At 40.8% G+C, this 15,226-nt stretch overlaps 1 protein-coding gene across 29 annotated transcripts in view; it reads right to left on the bottom strand.

The window, feature by feature from the left end:
- Positions 1 to 15,226, bottom strand: part of RIMS2 (regulating synaptic membrane exocytosis 2) — an 884,385-nt gene that overhangs the window by 670,275 nt on the left and 198,884 nt on the right. For all 29 annotated transcript variants that reach the window (XR_003999196.1, XR_003999198.1, XR_003999197.1 and 26 more), the window contains exon 2: positions 5,651 to 5,861. Coding sequence is in view for 26 of the 29 variants with exons in the window: in XM_030553644.1 (XP_030409504.1) it covers positions 5,651 to 5,861 (211 nt within the window). In the remaining 3 variants the exon portion in view is untranslated. The remainder of the gene's footprint in view (positions 1 to 5,650; positions 5,862 to 15,226) is intronic.

The following is a 15,226-nucleotide window of genomic DNA, read 5'->3' as shown; positions in this document are numbered from 1 at the left end:
CCCTAAAGGTCCTGCCTCACTGAGTTGGCACTTTGTGCTATTGAAAATTATATCAATTGGGCACCAACTTATCAATGCATGAAAGCTGTGTGTCAGCACTTAATTTTTCAGCTGCATGTAGCTATGCACCTGTTGACACTGCCTCTTTCACTGTGCAGAGTACCAGTCAATATACATTTTACTGTGTAGCCCAACCTCATTCAATGTGCAATTTACACATCTACAGTCACTACTCAGTTATCGAACATACATGAAGAGTGGAGCCTCATGTTAGCAGATTGTTGTTAAAAGTGCTCTGCATATTTGCAAAGTGTAATTTACAAAGCTTAATAACTTTAACAAATCAAATCCACTGACATCAGAACACTCAAAGGCACTCAAAGGTGAGTGAGTGCTCTCTGTCAAATTACCTTCCGCCATTCAGGCTGTGAAAGGGTTTAAATACAAATTTTAGAAACTTAACACAGCACTGTTGGGGGGGGATGTTTTATCCCAATCATTTTATCCCATCAATAGTAAAAAAAAACAAACAAGAAACAATTACATTAAATTAAACAAAATTTGTATGGCCTTGTTTTTCCTCTCACACCAATGTTAGTCAGGAGTAACTCTATTTAAATGAATGAAATTTATGATAGTGTAAGTGATATCAAAATTATGTCCAATAAATCCAAGTCACCTGATCATTGCCAATACCATAGACTGTAAAATGTCTCAAGCAATCATGCAAGAGGCCCAGAAAAATTGATTGTTTAACAGAGGTAGTCTCATAATAAGATGCAGAAAATTTATATTCAGTTGGCCAACTTCTCTTTTTCACAAAGTTTGCACTTGGCAAAGCAGAGGGGGCGGCTGTCAGGGAACCACTTACAGCATTCTGGTTTTTTAGAGGGTATTTGGCTAAAGCACAGGTTACAGCAGACATGGAACTGCTCTAACCTGAAGCAGCAGGCAATTGTCCCCAAAGGACTTTCCACCACCTGAGGGCAGTCAGAATATAACACACTCCCCACTCCCCCCTCTTCCCCACCCCCAACTAAGACCTAATACTGAAGCCTGTGAGAAGGATGGTATAAGAGCCATCTCTATATCTAGTGGAGACTCCCACAATGAAATCTCCAGTCAGGAGGATGTGGCCAGCCTCAGCACACTTTGGCTCACCCAGTCAGTACAAAGAATTTAACTCACTATGGCTGTGGATGCTTTGAGAAGTCTCTTAACACAGGAAGTTACCTAAAAATTGTTGCTTCTTTTACATTTTCGCAAATGTCTCTGAAAATTAAAACCTTGCTCTGGCCCTGTTATGCTCTAAAAATCATTGTGAGGAAGTTATATGGCCGACTACATGATCACAGTAGTCCCTTCTGGCCTTGAATCTGTGACTCTGCCTTTAAAAATATTTTTATTGTTACTAAGTATTTGTATTGTGGTCATGCCCAAGAGGCCACAATTAGAATAGGAGTCTCTTTGTACATGGTATTGTATGCACACATAGGAAGACAATCCCCTCCCTGAAGAGCTTACAATCTATATTTAGACAACAAGGGAGCATGACAATGACTAGAAGAATGAAGGCAACAGTAATAAAATTACACAGTTACAAAGACTAATAATATTTATAACAACGATTTTAAGTCATGTTATTATGTACTCAGAGTGTCTCAGCTAAATACAAGATCAAACATATAATTTAGCATAAGTAGTTAGCACATATTCTAAGAGACCAGTTGAGGTGACGTGGCCCTTTAACACCCCTGTAGTCACAGGACAAAAAGATGGGGGGGGGTCGTGGGTTACCAATTGTTGTAATAAGCCGTAAATCCAGTTCCTTTATTAAGACCATGATTTTTAGTGTCTAGCAAAGTTATGAATGTAAGCTCCCAGGCTCCTCTTTTGAAGGTGTTGGGCAGATTTCCTTTGAGGATGAGGACTGAGAGGTCAGATATGGTGTGGTCATTTTGTGAAAAGTATTCACCCATAGGTATTGAGTGATATGGTGTTTTTGTCTTTAATCATTTTCCTGTGTACATTCATTTGATAGCATAGTGATTGTCTGGTTTCACCCACCCCTGTTTTGTCCTCTGACTACCATCGTATTAAAGCGCCACATCACCCTTAATGGTCCCTTAGAATGTGTGTTAAGTACTTATGCTGAACTATATGTTTGATCTTGTATTTAGCTGTGACACTCTGAGCACCTTCCCCAGGCCTGAGGATACAGCTGTGCCACTGCAGCATGTCTGGTGAAGATACTCTATGCCGCAGGGAGAGAGCTCTCTCATCAGCATAATAAAACCACCTCTGAGAGAGGTGGTAGCTATGTCAGCGAGAGAAGCTTTCCTGCCAACATAGCGGTCTGTATGTGAGTGCTTATGTCGGTGTAACTTATGTTGCTCAGGGGGGTGGCTTTTTCACACCTGAGTGACATAAGTTATACCAAAAATAGGCTGTAGTGTAAACAAAGCCTAAGAGAAGGGCAATTGTGGCTGCTTTGCACTTCAGCAACTTCCTTTTCCGATGTTTGCTGTCGCTACATGACCTGCACTGATGTGTATAGCAGCAAAAGCTGGCATAAACCCGGATGAATTTGGAATTATGGAGAGAGATCAAACAGGTCCATCAATTATCTTATTTTAGACACAGGAAATAAAAACAACCCAGTCTTAGAATGAATTATCACATGGCTGTGTTCCAATCATTTGTCATCTACTCCATGGCGGTAAGTACAGCTTCCCCCTTCTTCTATCTTAAATGATCAATCTGATGGACTTCGAGGATACAGCTAAAAAAAGAGTCAGCTATTAGAGTTCATCAAAAAATTTTAATCAGATTTTTTTTCCAATAAAAAATTCCCTTTTTTGCACAACTGAAATTTTCAGTGGGGAAATTTCCATTCTTCTGTACAATTTTGACTTTCCCAATGGCCTGGCAGGCTCTTGTCAATTTCACTTTCTGCCAGTAAAATTGATTTCTTTCAACAGAGTAATTGACAAAATGTGCACATAGCACCCCCACATTTAGGAGCATTTTTTTCTAGGGTGCCAATTGGTAACACCTTCCCAACACAGAGATGTCTTCTCATGACGTTTGAGTGTACAGCAATAAAGAGTATCCAATTTTGCTTTTGATAACTACATAAAATTATCACAGTATTGATGGTATTTCCTATACCAAAATATTGTTCTAACCTTATTTAGTTATTGTCAAGGTATTTTTCCCCCAGTTTGAACTTTAGCGTCCAAAAGTGGGGACCTGCATGGACACTTCTAAGCTTAATTCCTAGCTTAGATCTGATAACTCTGCCACCAGCCAAAATACAGTGTTTGGCACACTTTCTGTTCCCCCCAAAACCTTCCCTGGGGAACCCAAGACCCAAACCTCTTGGGTCTTAAAACCAGGAGAAATAAACCATCCACCCTCCTTTCCCCCTCCCAGGCTTTCCCCTCCCTCGGCTACCCTGAGAGGCTCCACTGATCCTTGGATCTTAAAACAGAGAGGAATTAACCTTCCTCCCTACTCCTTTCCCCTCACCAATCCCAGGTGAGTTCAGTGCCAATACCCTTGGGTCTTAAACAAGGGGAAAAAAATCAATCAGGTTCTTAAAAAAGAAAGTTGTAATTAAAGAAAGAAAAAGTAAAAATTATCTCTGTAAAATTAGGATGGAAAATGTTTACAGGATAGTCAGATTTATATAGCCTAGAAGGACTCCCTCCCCCCTAGCCTGATATTCCAAGTTACAGCAAACAGACGTAAAACTCCTTCCAGCAAAACACACATTTGCAAGTTAAGAAAACAAACATAAGACTAATCCGCCTTTTCTAGCTAGTACTTACTATTTTGAACATGAGAGACTGTTTCAGAAAGTTTGGAGAAACCTGGGTTGCACGTCTGGTCTTAGCCCCAAGAGCGAACAACGAACAAAACAAACAGCACAAATACTTCCCTCCACCAAGATTTGAAAGTATCTTGTCCCCCCATTGGTCCTCTGGTCAGGTGTCAGCCAAGTTTACTGAGCTTCTTAACTCTTTACAGGTAAGAGAGACATTAACCCTTAACCATCTGTTTATGACAGTTACCAAAAGTAATAATTGTATGTCAGATCTTTCAGGATAAAAGGCTCTACAAAAACTTTAAAAATATGTTTTTAACTAACTTTCATTATGTTCAACATAGCCTGAGAGATGTATACACCATGAGCTACTTTTAGCCATCAGTGAGCAGAAGATTTCTCTGTAGTCTGATTTATAACTTGCATTACTGACATACATATTAAACCTTATGTATTTATATAAACCTTATTTACTTATCCTTGCTCCTGTATTTTTTACTTCATACATCTGATGAAATGGGTTCTAGCCCACGAAAGCTTATGCACAAATAAATTTGTTAGTCTCTAAGATGCCAAAAGGACTCCTCACTTTTTTAGTTTTGGGGGGTGGGGGGTATTTTGCTTATTTTCCCTGTTTTTCAGCCTAATAGTATGATAAAGAAAGCAACTTCTTGTAAAATACATACCAATTTCTCTTACTCTGCATACTATGTGCATGTTGTGCCAATTACTCTACTCAAAGTAATCATACATGTTCCCATAAAGACTCACATAAAAAAAGAGAGTTCAGAACAGTGCCCTGAATATCTGAATCTGTCTGACTCTGAGACAGACTTCTATGCTGAATGTGATTTACATTGTTATGCCATTATTCCCTATTTTATGTCAAGTCATCATTTTGGGAATTTTATTTAAAATTTTTAGAAACTCTCTACTAAACTAAAATACTTTGGTAATTACTTGAGTTCTGCTGTACTGGTTTTAATTAAGTATTTTTTAATTCAACCTGGTAGTCCACTTAATTTCTCATAATACAAATCATTACGATAGCTCTGAGTATTATTTCTTAGCACACTAATCTTTTTAAAGTGAAACATACTTTCTCAAACGCAAAAAAAAATGTGATATCTTTTCTCTGTACATACTTTGCATTTTATGGCGCTTTGTACAAGAAAAAAAGCAGTTAACAAACATTGTTTAATTAGCCCCCTCAAATGACAATATGGAGGTAGGTAAACATTATAATACCCATTACTAAACTGAGGTAAAATAAAGCTAAGTGTCCAAGTAAGCCTGGGACAGGCAAAGCCAGGAACAATTCCTAGCTCTAACCTCTAACTGTAAATACCCCAACACGATTGTCACTAAACAAATTCCTTTCCTTCCATATATAGGCACTGATCTTGTAATTGGATCCATGTACAAGGATCCTGCAGCAGAACTGTGGTATGTGTTAAATTAAAAGCAATATTCACTGGTCCCCAGGTGGACCAGAGTTTTAATGAAGATTCTTTGTCAAAGGGACAATAGCCTAAATAGACCCTAAAACAGTTTCCTCCTTGAAGGAAAAATTGTTTGAGCAATAATCATAAGGCATTACTAGTGATTCTAAACAACAGATACCGAACTTGTGGAAAGGCACAGGTATGTCCTAGGGAGCCATTTTTTCAGCGGATATATGTCCAATAACTAAAGTAACTAACTGTGGACAAATTACAATAATAATCTTCAGAGAACTTCTGTACCAAATTACATCACACTTCACAGTAAGGAACATCAATATGAAAATTCAGTGATACTTATTTTAAACAAATTCCATACCTTATTTGAGCGTAAAGACACTCTTCCTCCGCAACGAGCACAGAATTTAGTTTGGCAATATGAACAGTTATGGCCACAGCCATCAGCAAATTTTGTTTTGTGGCAGATACCACAGGTGGGGGCATCGCTCTTCTGCTCCTGCTGCTGCTGTGATTCTTCACCCATCTTCTTCACCTGCTCCTTATACATTTCAAATTGTTGATGCAATTTCCTGCGGAAGAAAACAGATCAATGAAAAGTTGTTTTATACAGGTATATTCTTAAATGTGTTCATCAATTTTCAAAACAAATTTAAATAAGAAGTACCACAGTAAAGAGAAAGCTGAAAAAAATGAATTGATTGTATACATAATGCACTTACTTCATATATTACATGAAATTCTACCTTTTATCATCCATTTTAACAGGACTAAACATAAGGGGCTTAGGTTTAGTCTCAGCTGTGATCATGTGCAGAGCACATACACAGTAAGTCCAACTACTGTAAAGGGGACTTCACTGATTAGTTAACGCTCCTCTTGTGTGTGACCAACTATTGGCAGACATAACAGCAGTGGAACATCCTGACAATGAAATCAGAAAGACAGGGCTAGCTGTTAACAAACCAGTAATTACTATGTAAAAGAAAGTCTGGTTTGATTCTTCGAGGTGCCCTTTTCCCTATTTTCACCATTCATAACTTAATATGCCTACATTATTTATCTTGCTTTTCCCACTACTGCTGTACAGATGAATTATTCTCAAATGTTTTAACAAACACATGCCTTGCAAACATAGCATCCAAGTATCGTGCAGCTCCATACATAACATTTCTTACCAGTGAGGAGTTATTATCTCAGTGTTGCCAACTCTCAATACTTTATTTTGAGTTTTGTGATGGCTGTTGTTTCTGAAAGCCTCAGCTCCTGGAGTCAAATGATTACAGGAGATTCTCAGCTTTAATGTTTAAAAAAACATTAAGTCTCTAGCCCTTAGAGTTCCTGAAGAAAGCTGAAAACCTGACCTGTGTATACCTATGGGCTCAGAAATTAGATGGAAAATAAAAATAATCACACATTTTCTTATTATTAAATCTCATCATTTTAAGGGGCCTGACTCATGATTTTTGAATGTTAGCAAAATTGTCACTTATTTCCCCTTCAGGGTGCCCTGGAACAGTGGGAAGGGCAGAGAGAGAGACATGAGACTATCCGTTATACCTTTCAGAAATGGAGATTGGAAATAGACAGGGGTGACTGGGGAATATGGAGACGTTACTAGAAGCTAAAGAGAGTCAGGTTGCTGTCCCCACTCTGCTCCTCATCCCCCTGCATTTGTGTCAGGCTGTTTCCTTCAATGCGCCTTCACTCCCTGGGGATCATCAGAAGCTGCACTGAGAGTATAGGAAAGACTACAGAAGAGTGCACTGCTCTCAGTGCTGGTACCCAGCACCACAGTCATCTCCAACAGATACTAGCAGTAATTGCAGGAAGATTCTTATTCATTCTCTGAACCTGGCTGGGACGAGCAAATATGAGACAATAGCTTATATCATCCCCTCCTTTGGAAAACCTGCAGCAGTGGAAAAGTTATTATGAAAATGGAGTCAATGACATGGAATTCCCAGAACATCCTCTTTGGGATCATGCTTCTGAGAAGGTAAAAGGGAGCATATCACTATAAAAAGTATATATATATATCACAACATACACTGAGAAATCCCACAGAAATCCCATGGCTCTCTAGGCATGAGTAAGATGACCTGCTCCACTTCACTACTTCCTGCTCCCTGGCAATACGTTTCCTCAAGAACTCTCTGATGTAGGCATAGGAAGCACATAGCAGGAGATAATGCTTAAGCCATCATCAACTCCCACTTGAATTTCCAGTGAAAACATGGCAGATTTGCTAGCATCCGAAGCAAAAGCCACAAACATTTGAAATGTGGAATGCCTCCATCATATTGTAGGCTCGGCAAGGCTAACCAGACTAAGAAATGATGATACCTGTTAAAGACTGAATGTGCAATGTGTGACTACAATCTTTAAAAAGGTGCCAACTATAATAGTTTGGCCATGTTGCTAGTATGACCCCATATTGACTACCTAAAATGGTTCTCTATGGAAGAGTCCACAGCAAGAGAGGCTGTGGATGTTCAAAGAGGTATAACACAGTGGTGTAACACAGTATATAAAATCATCTAGGAAACCCTCCAATAGGCTCAAATGGCAGATCAATGGCTGGAATTTGCTCATTTCTTCAGCCTTACCCAACCCTGATGTGGGAAAAAGGAGATGACGATGATGATTGATACACAATCTTGCTGAGTCAGCAAGTAAATCAATACCCTACCAAAAACTGTTAAAAATGAATATTTTAATTTTTTTAATATGGGATTTAAAAGACACGGATAGTGGAAGCACCCCCGAGGAGGTGCCAGCTTATTCAGGTCTGCTCCCCTTCTGTAACTCACAACACTGCAATCACATGCTATACATTTATGTACATTTTATATATGGGCAGTGTAAGGGGAGGGACAATTGTGTGAGTGTCATACCCAATACATAAATACTGGATAGTTTTACTACATAATACCATAGTATATATAATACATTATACACAGTCTCATACATATGGCCGTTATGAAACAAGATTTTGATTTGATTGGCTAGTTACTTTATGACTAGGTACCTGACATACCTGCTAAGGCTGCATATTGTAGACTGGAACTTGCATATATCTCAATTGATATCCAACAGCTACAAGGGATTCTAGTTAAGAGGTCAGATGCTTATTAAAAGAAGAAATAATAATCCTCTGGAATTCTACAAGAGTAGCTCTCTACTGCTTCTCAGCCTTCCCAGCTATATAACACTCATCTTCATGACAAAGGAAAACTATGTTTACCAGACGCCTATCCATCCCCCAAAAGAACCCCCAGCAGCTTTTCCACCCACTCAGCAACACTGTCACCTGATAGCAGAATAAGCTGTCCCACTCCAGGCACCTAAAAGCCTCCCAATACTTATTCCCATGACCTATATCCCACAGACTTGTGGAATATGGTGCGTCACAGGATGATTTTTTTTAATACATATATATATATTTTTGCATTCTGGGAGTTGCAAACCCAGAAAAAGTAGTTAACCATTGTTCTACAGTACTGCTTCAACACACTACACTACAATCACAATACAAAAACAGTTACAATGGTATTATTACTGAAATGTTTTAAGCCATTATTATGGAATATTGGGGGCCTACTGAACTATGATTAATCTTTCTCTCCATTCACCGTGTCAAGGTTCCTTCCCCACTCTGAACTTTAGGGTACAGATGTGGGGACCTCCATGGACACTTCTAAGCTTAATTACAAGCTTAGATCTGGTATCGCTGCCACCATCCCCCAAGCACTACTTTTTTCCCTGGGTAGTTTTGAGGGATTTCACCAATTCCCTGGTGAACACAGATCCAAAACCCTTGGATCTTAAAACAAGGAGAAATTAACCATCCCCCCTCCTGTCCCCCACCAATCCCTGGTGAGTCCAGATCCAATCCCCTTGGATCTAAAAACAAGGAAAAATCAATCAGATATTAAGAAAAAGGCTTTTAATTAAAGAAAAGAAAGGTAAAAGAAAACCCTCTGGGAGAGATTAGCATACCAGCTGCTCTCAGAGACAACAGATTCAAAACACAGAGGATGTTCCCCTGGGCACAAATTTAGTTACAAAAAAACCCCACCCAAATACCCAATTTGATTCTTCCTCTAATTGCACAGGACAGGTTGCAAAGAAATAAACATAAACCTATTTATTCCTTTCTAAAACTTACTACTCTGATAAGAGGCTGATTCCTTGATCTTTTTCACTCCGGCTGAAACTGAAACTCTAAATGAAGGAAAACCTTCCCTCCTTCCTTTTGAAACATCTTGTTCCCCCATTGGTTCCTCTGGTCAGGTGTTAGCTAGGCTAGGTGAACTTTTTAACCCTTTACAAGTAAAAGAGGCATTAACTCTTAACCATCTGTTTATGACACACCCTCCCTCCTCCTGGAATCACTTTCGTGCTCTGACTCTTTTTCCATATTAGGCTCAAACTACTTGTCCTCACCATTAAGGCTCTACACAGCTTCACTCCTACCAACCTTTCAGCAATCATTTTCTCTGCCAATCCTCTCTCCTTAGTGCAGTATCCTCACACCTTCATCTTCATGTATCGTTTCACACTGGTTCTTTCTTCCTATAAATTCATGAAGCAGTGCAATACAACCAGTCTCCCTGACATAAACAGACAGTTAAGTGTTAATGCCTCTTTTACCTGTAAATGGTTAAGAATTTAACCTAGCCTAGCTGACACGTGACCAGAGGAACCAATGGGGGAACATGATGTTTCAAAAGGAAGGAGGGAGGTTTTCCTTTGTTTAGTCAAAGCAGCAAAGAGTCCTGTGGCACCTTATAGACTAACAGATGTTTTGGAGCATGAGCTTTCATGGGTGAATACCCACTTCATCGGATACGTGTAGTGGAAATCTCCAGGGGCAGGTATATATATGCAGGCAAGAAGCAGGCTAGAGATAACGAGGTTAGTTCAATCAGGGAGGATGAGGCCATCTTCTAGCAGCTGAGGTGTGAAAACCAAGGGAGGAGAAACTGGTTTTGTAGTTGGCAAGCCATTCACAGTCTTTGTTTAATCCTGAGCTGATGGTGTCAAATTTGCAGATGAACTGGATCGCAGCAGTTTCTCTTTGAAGTCTGGTCCTGAAGTTTTTTTCCTGCAGGATGGCCACCTTAAGATCTGCTATGGTGCAGCCAGGGAGGTTGAGTGTTCTCCTACAGGTTTTTGTATATTGCCATTCCTAATATCTGATTTGTGTCCATTTATCCTTTTCCGTAGAGACTGTCCAGTTTGGCCGATGTACGTAGCAGAGGGGCATTGCTGGCATATGATGGTGTATATTACATTGGTGGATGTGCAGGTGAATTAACTAGTGATGGTGTGGCTGATCTGGTTAGGTCCTGTGATGGTGTCACTGGTGTAGATATGTGGGCAGAGTTGGCATTGAGCTTTGTTGCATGGATTGGTTCCTGAGTTAGAGTTATTATGGTGCAGTGTGCAGTTACTGGTGAGAATACTGGTGATCCCACACTTTCACAGGCCTTGGGTGGCAGGCCAGTCCTTGCCCACAGACAACCTGGCAACCTGAAGCATATTCTCACCAGTAACTGCACACTGCATCATCATATTACAGTAACCAAAGATTCCAAGCTGTTCCCCGTTTCCCCCCCCAGATAGCTAAGGTAGACCGAGGGAAAAGGTCAGGCAAAGAAAAAAAAACATACAAACGGACTCCACTAAAATAAGACAGGAGATCTACATTACTCACTTCACCTCTCTACAAAGGAAAAAGGACTGTAAGCTGTCTAAACTCCTCCCTGCCACATGAGGCCACAGCCATGGTACCCCTAACCCACCCAGCAATATCGTCGATCTATCCAACCACACACTCAGCCCAGAAGAAAAGTCTGTCCTATCTCGGGGACTTTCTTTCTGCCCTGCCACCCCCACTAACATGACACAGTTCTGCGGCGATCTGGAAGCCTACTTTCGCCATCTCCGACTCAAAGAATACTTTCAGGATAACATTGAACAGCCCAGTGATACACAGTTACCCTCCCACCAACAGCACAAGAAGAAAGATTCCACATGGACTCCTCCTGACGGTCAAAATGACAGTCTGGACCTATACATAGAACGTTTCCGCTGACGTGCACAGGCAGAAATTGTGGAAAAACAACATAGCTTGCCTCATAACCTAAGTCATGCAGAACGCAATGCCATCCACAGCCTCAGAAACCACCCTGACATTATCTTCAAAGAGGCTGATAAAGGAGGTGCTGTTGTCATCATGAACAGGTCCGACTACCAAAAGGAGGCTGCCAGACAACTCTCCAATACCAAATTCTACAGGCCACTTCCCTCACATCCCACTGAGGAATACACTAAGAAACTGCAACATCTACTCAAGACACTCCCTACACTAACACCGGAAGAAATCTACATACCATTAGAGCCCCGACCAGGGTTATTCTATCTACTACCCAAGATCCACAAACCTGGAAATCCTGGATGCCCCATCATCTCGGGCACTGGCATTCTCACTGAAGGACTGTCTGGATAAGTGGACTCTCTACTCAGACCCTATGCCACCAGCAATCCCAGCTATCTCCGTGACACCACTGATTTCCTGAGGAACCTACAATGCATTGGTGACCTTCCAGAAAACACCACCCTAGCCACCATGGATGTAGAGGCTCTCTACACAAACATCCCACACACAGGTGGAATACAAGCTATCAGGAACAGTATTCCTGATGATGCCACAGCACAACTGGTTGCTGAGCTCTGTGCCTTTATTCTCACACACAACTATTTCAAATTTGATGACAATATATATTCTCCAGATCAGTGGCACCGCTATGGGCACCCGCATGGCCCCACAATATGCCAACATTTTTATGGCTGACCTGGAACAATGCTTCCTCAGCTCTTATCCACTCACACCCCTTCTCTACCTACGCTACATTGATGACAACTTCATCATCCGGACCCATGGGAAGGAGACTCTGGAAAAATTCCAGCACGATTTCAACAGCTTCCACCCCACCATCAACCTCAACCTGGACCAATCTACACGGGAGGTCCACTTCCTAGACACCGCGGTGCAAATAAGCGATGGTCACATTAACACCACCCTATACTGAAAACCTACTGACCGCTATGCCTACCTTCATGCCTCCAGCTTCCATCCCGGGCACACCACATGATCCATTGTCTACAGTCAAGCACTGAGGTACAACTGCATCTGCTCTAACCCCTCAGACAGAGACCAACACCTACAAAATCTCCACCAAGCATTCTCAAAACTACAATACCCGCACGAGGAAATAAGGAAACAGATCAACAGAGCCAGACGTGTACCCAGAAGCCTCCTACTGCAAGACAAACCCAAGAAAGAAATCAATAGGACTCCACTGGCCATCACATACAGTCCCCAGCTAAAACCCCTCCAATGCATCATCAGGGATCTACAACCCATCCTGGACAATGATCCCACACATTCACAGGCGTTGGGTGGCAGGCCAGTCCTCACCCACAGGCAACCTGCCAACCTGAAGTATATTCTCACCAATAACTGCACACCGCACCATAGTAACTCTAACTCAGGAACAAATCCATGCAACAAACCTCGATGCCAACTCTGCTCACATATCTACACCAGCGACACCATCACAGAACCTAACCAGATCACACACCATCACCGGTTCATTCACCTGCACGTCCACCAATGTAATATAAGTTATCGTATACCAGCAATGCCCCTCTGCTATGTACATCGGCCAAACTGGACAGTCTCTACAGAAAAGGATAAATGGACACAAATCAGATATTAGGAATGGCAATATACAAAAACCTGTAGGAGAACACTCAGCCTCCCTGGCCACACCATAGCAGATCTTAAGGTGGCCATCTTGGAGATTTCTACTACACGCATCCGATGAAGTGGGTATTCACCCATGAAAGCTCATGCTCCAAAACGTCTATTAGTCTATAAGGTGCAACAGGACTCTTTGCTGCTTTTACAGATCCAGACTAACACGGCTACCCCTCTGATATTTGTTTAGTCAGTTTCAGTTTCAGCTGGAGTGAAAAAGATCAAGGAACCAGCCTCTTATCAGAGTAGTAAGTTTTAGAAAGGAATAAATAGGTTTATGTTTATTTCTTTGTAACCTGTCTTGTGCAATTAGAGGAAGAATCAAATTGGGTATTTGGGTATTTTTTGTGTAACTATGTTTTTGCCCAAGGGAACATCCCCCGTGTTTTGAATCTGTTGTCTCTGAGAGTAGCTGGTATGCTAATCTCTCCCAGAGGGTTTCCTTTTACCTTTCTTTTCTTTAATTAAAAGCCTTTTTCTTAATACCTGATTGATTTTTTCCTTGTTTTTAGATACAAGGGGGTTGGATCTGGATCCACCAGGAGTCAGTGGGAGAAAGAAGTGGGGATGGTTAATTTCTCCTTGTTTTAAGATCCAAGGGGTTTGGATCTGTGTTCACCAGGAAATTGGTGAAGTCTCTCAAGGCTATCCAGGGAGGGGAAGGTTTTGGGGGGAAAGAGGGTGTTTCAGACACTGGATAGTGGCAGCAAGACCAGATCTAAGCTGGTAGTTAAGCTTAGAGCTTCTCATACAGGTCTCCGACATCTGTACCCTAAAGTTCAGAGTGGGGAAGGAACCTTGACACTCCCAAAGGGAATTAAATCTGGAAGACCAACTTACTTTACTATTTTTGAATACTGAGACACAAACTACTTTGATCCAAAATGTTCCAATCCCTTTCCATATAAGTAGGGCTTTTTTAAATCATACAGCTTCAGTTAAAAAATATTCCTGTCTCAGCCATACACATGGCTATGCACTGTGCTCTGGGCTGGATAAGAGACCTTCAGATCCAACTCTAGCAGCTGCTTTCATTGTTCCACTATCACGAACTTGGAGTGCAGTGGTGTATTATCCCCTAGGCCAACAAGGCCTAGGCCTAGGGCAGCAAATTTGCAGGGGCGGCAAATTTAAAATAGCAGCCCAGCATTTTTGTAATCGCATGCCACGATTCTACCAATCATGATAGCGCGTATTGAAAAGGCCAATGATGGTGCGACGGAGACATCATTTAGTAAACAACATACTCAGGACTGGAGTTGTGACAATCCTAAGCATTAATTAACAATATGACCGGAAGGAAGAAATTAAGTGGTGCTCAGTTAAAAAAAAATGCTATACAGAAGAAAGAAAGGGAAAATGAAATGATAGCAAAAATGCACAAAATTGATTCCTTTATTGTATCAGTTAGTGCTGACAGTGAGACAGAAAAAAAAGTTGAAAGAAGTAGTGAAGTAAAAAGTGAAAATATTGGTGTTGATATTGAAAATATTGATGTGTATGAAGTACATATTAAAACTAATGAAGAAATTCCAGCTGCAGTTACTGTTGAAGAAAATGTTTCAAATACTAGCATATCAGAGACTACTGGGAATCATGTTGCTCTGGATATCTTTGACAATACTGCAGATATTTGCAAATCACATCAATCAGAAATTCAATCTGACATTGGAATAGCTACCATAAGTGACGACCCAGCCCAATGGATATTGAATGATGCTACAATTGAGTATTTATCAACACATGGTATTAAACAAAATATCGATAGTGATTTTACTAACTCAAAAAGGCAATATACTGATAAAATGTGTGTTCTAACAAAAAATGTGTTTGAATGACATCTTTTAAACGATGAAGTAAAGCCATGGCAATATCTTGTATATTCGGAGAGCAAAGGAGCCGTGTTTTGTGCCCCATGTCGATTATTCAGAGGGATCTCTAGTCTGGAGATGAGTGGATACCATGACTGGAAAAATATATCAGCTTGACTACGTGAACATGAAAATTCGACTGAACATAAAACGTGTGTACTGACAATGGTGAGGAGAGGCGAGATATCCGGAAGAATTGATACGAATATAAAATTTCAAATGGAAGAAGACATTA

This window comes from Gopherus evgoodei, chromosome 2, assembly GCF_007399415.2.
Source record: "Gopherus evgoodei ecotype Sinaloan lineage chromosome 2, rGopEvg1_v1.p, whole genome shotgun sequence".
NCBI classification, from domain to species: Eukaryota; Metazoa; Chordata; order Testudines; family Testudinidae; genus Gopherus; species Gopherus evgoodei.
This window is presented reverse-complemented; position numbering and strand designations above follow the sequence as displayed.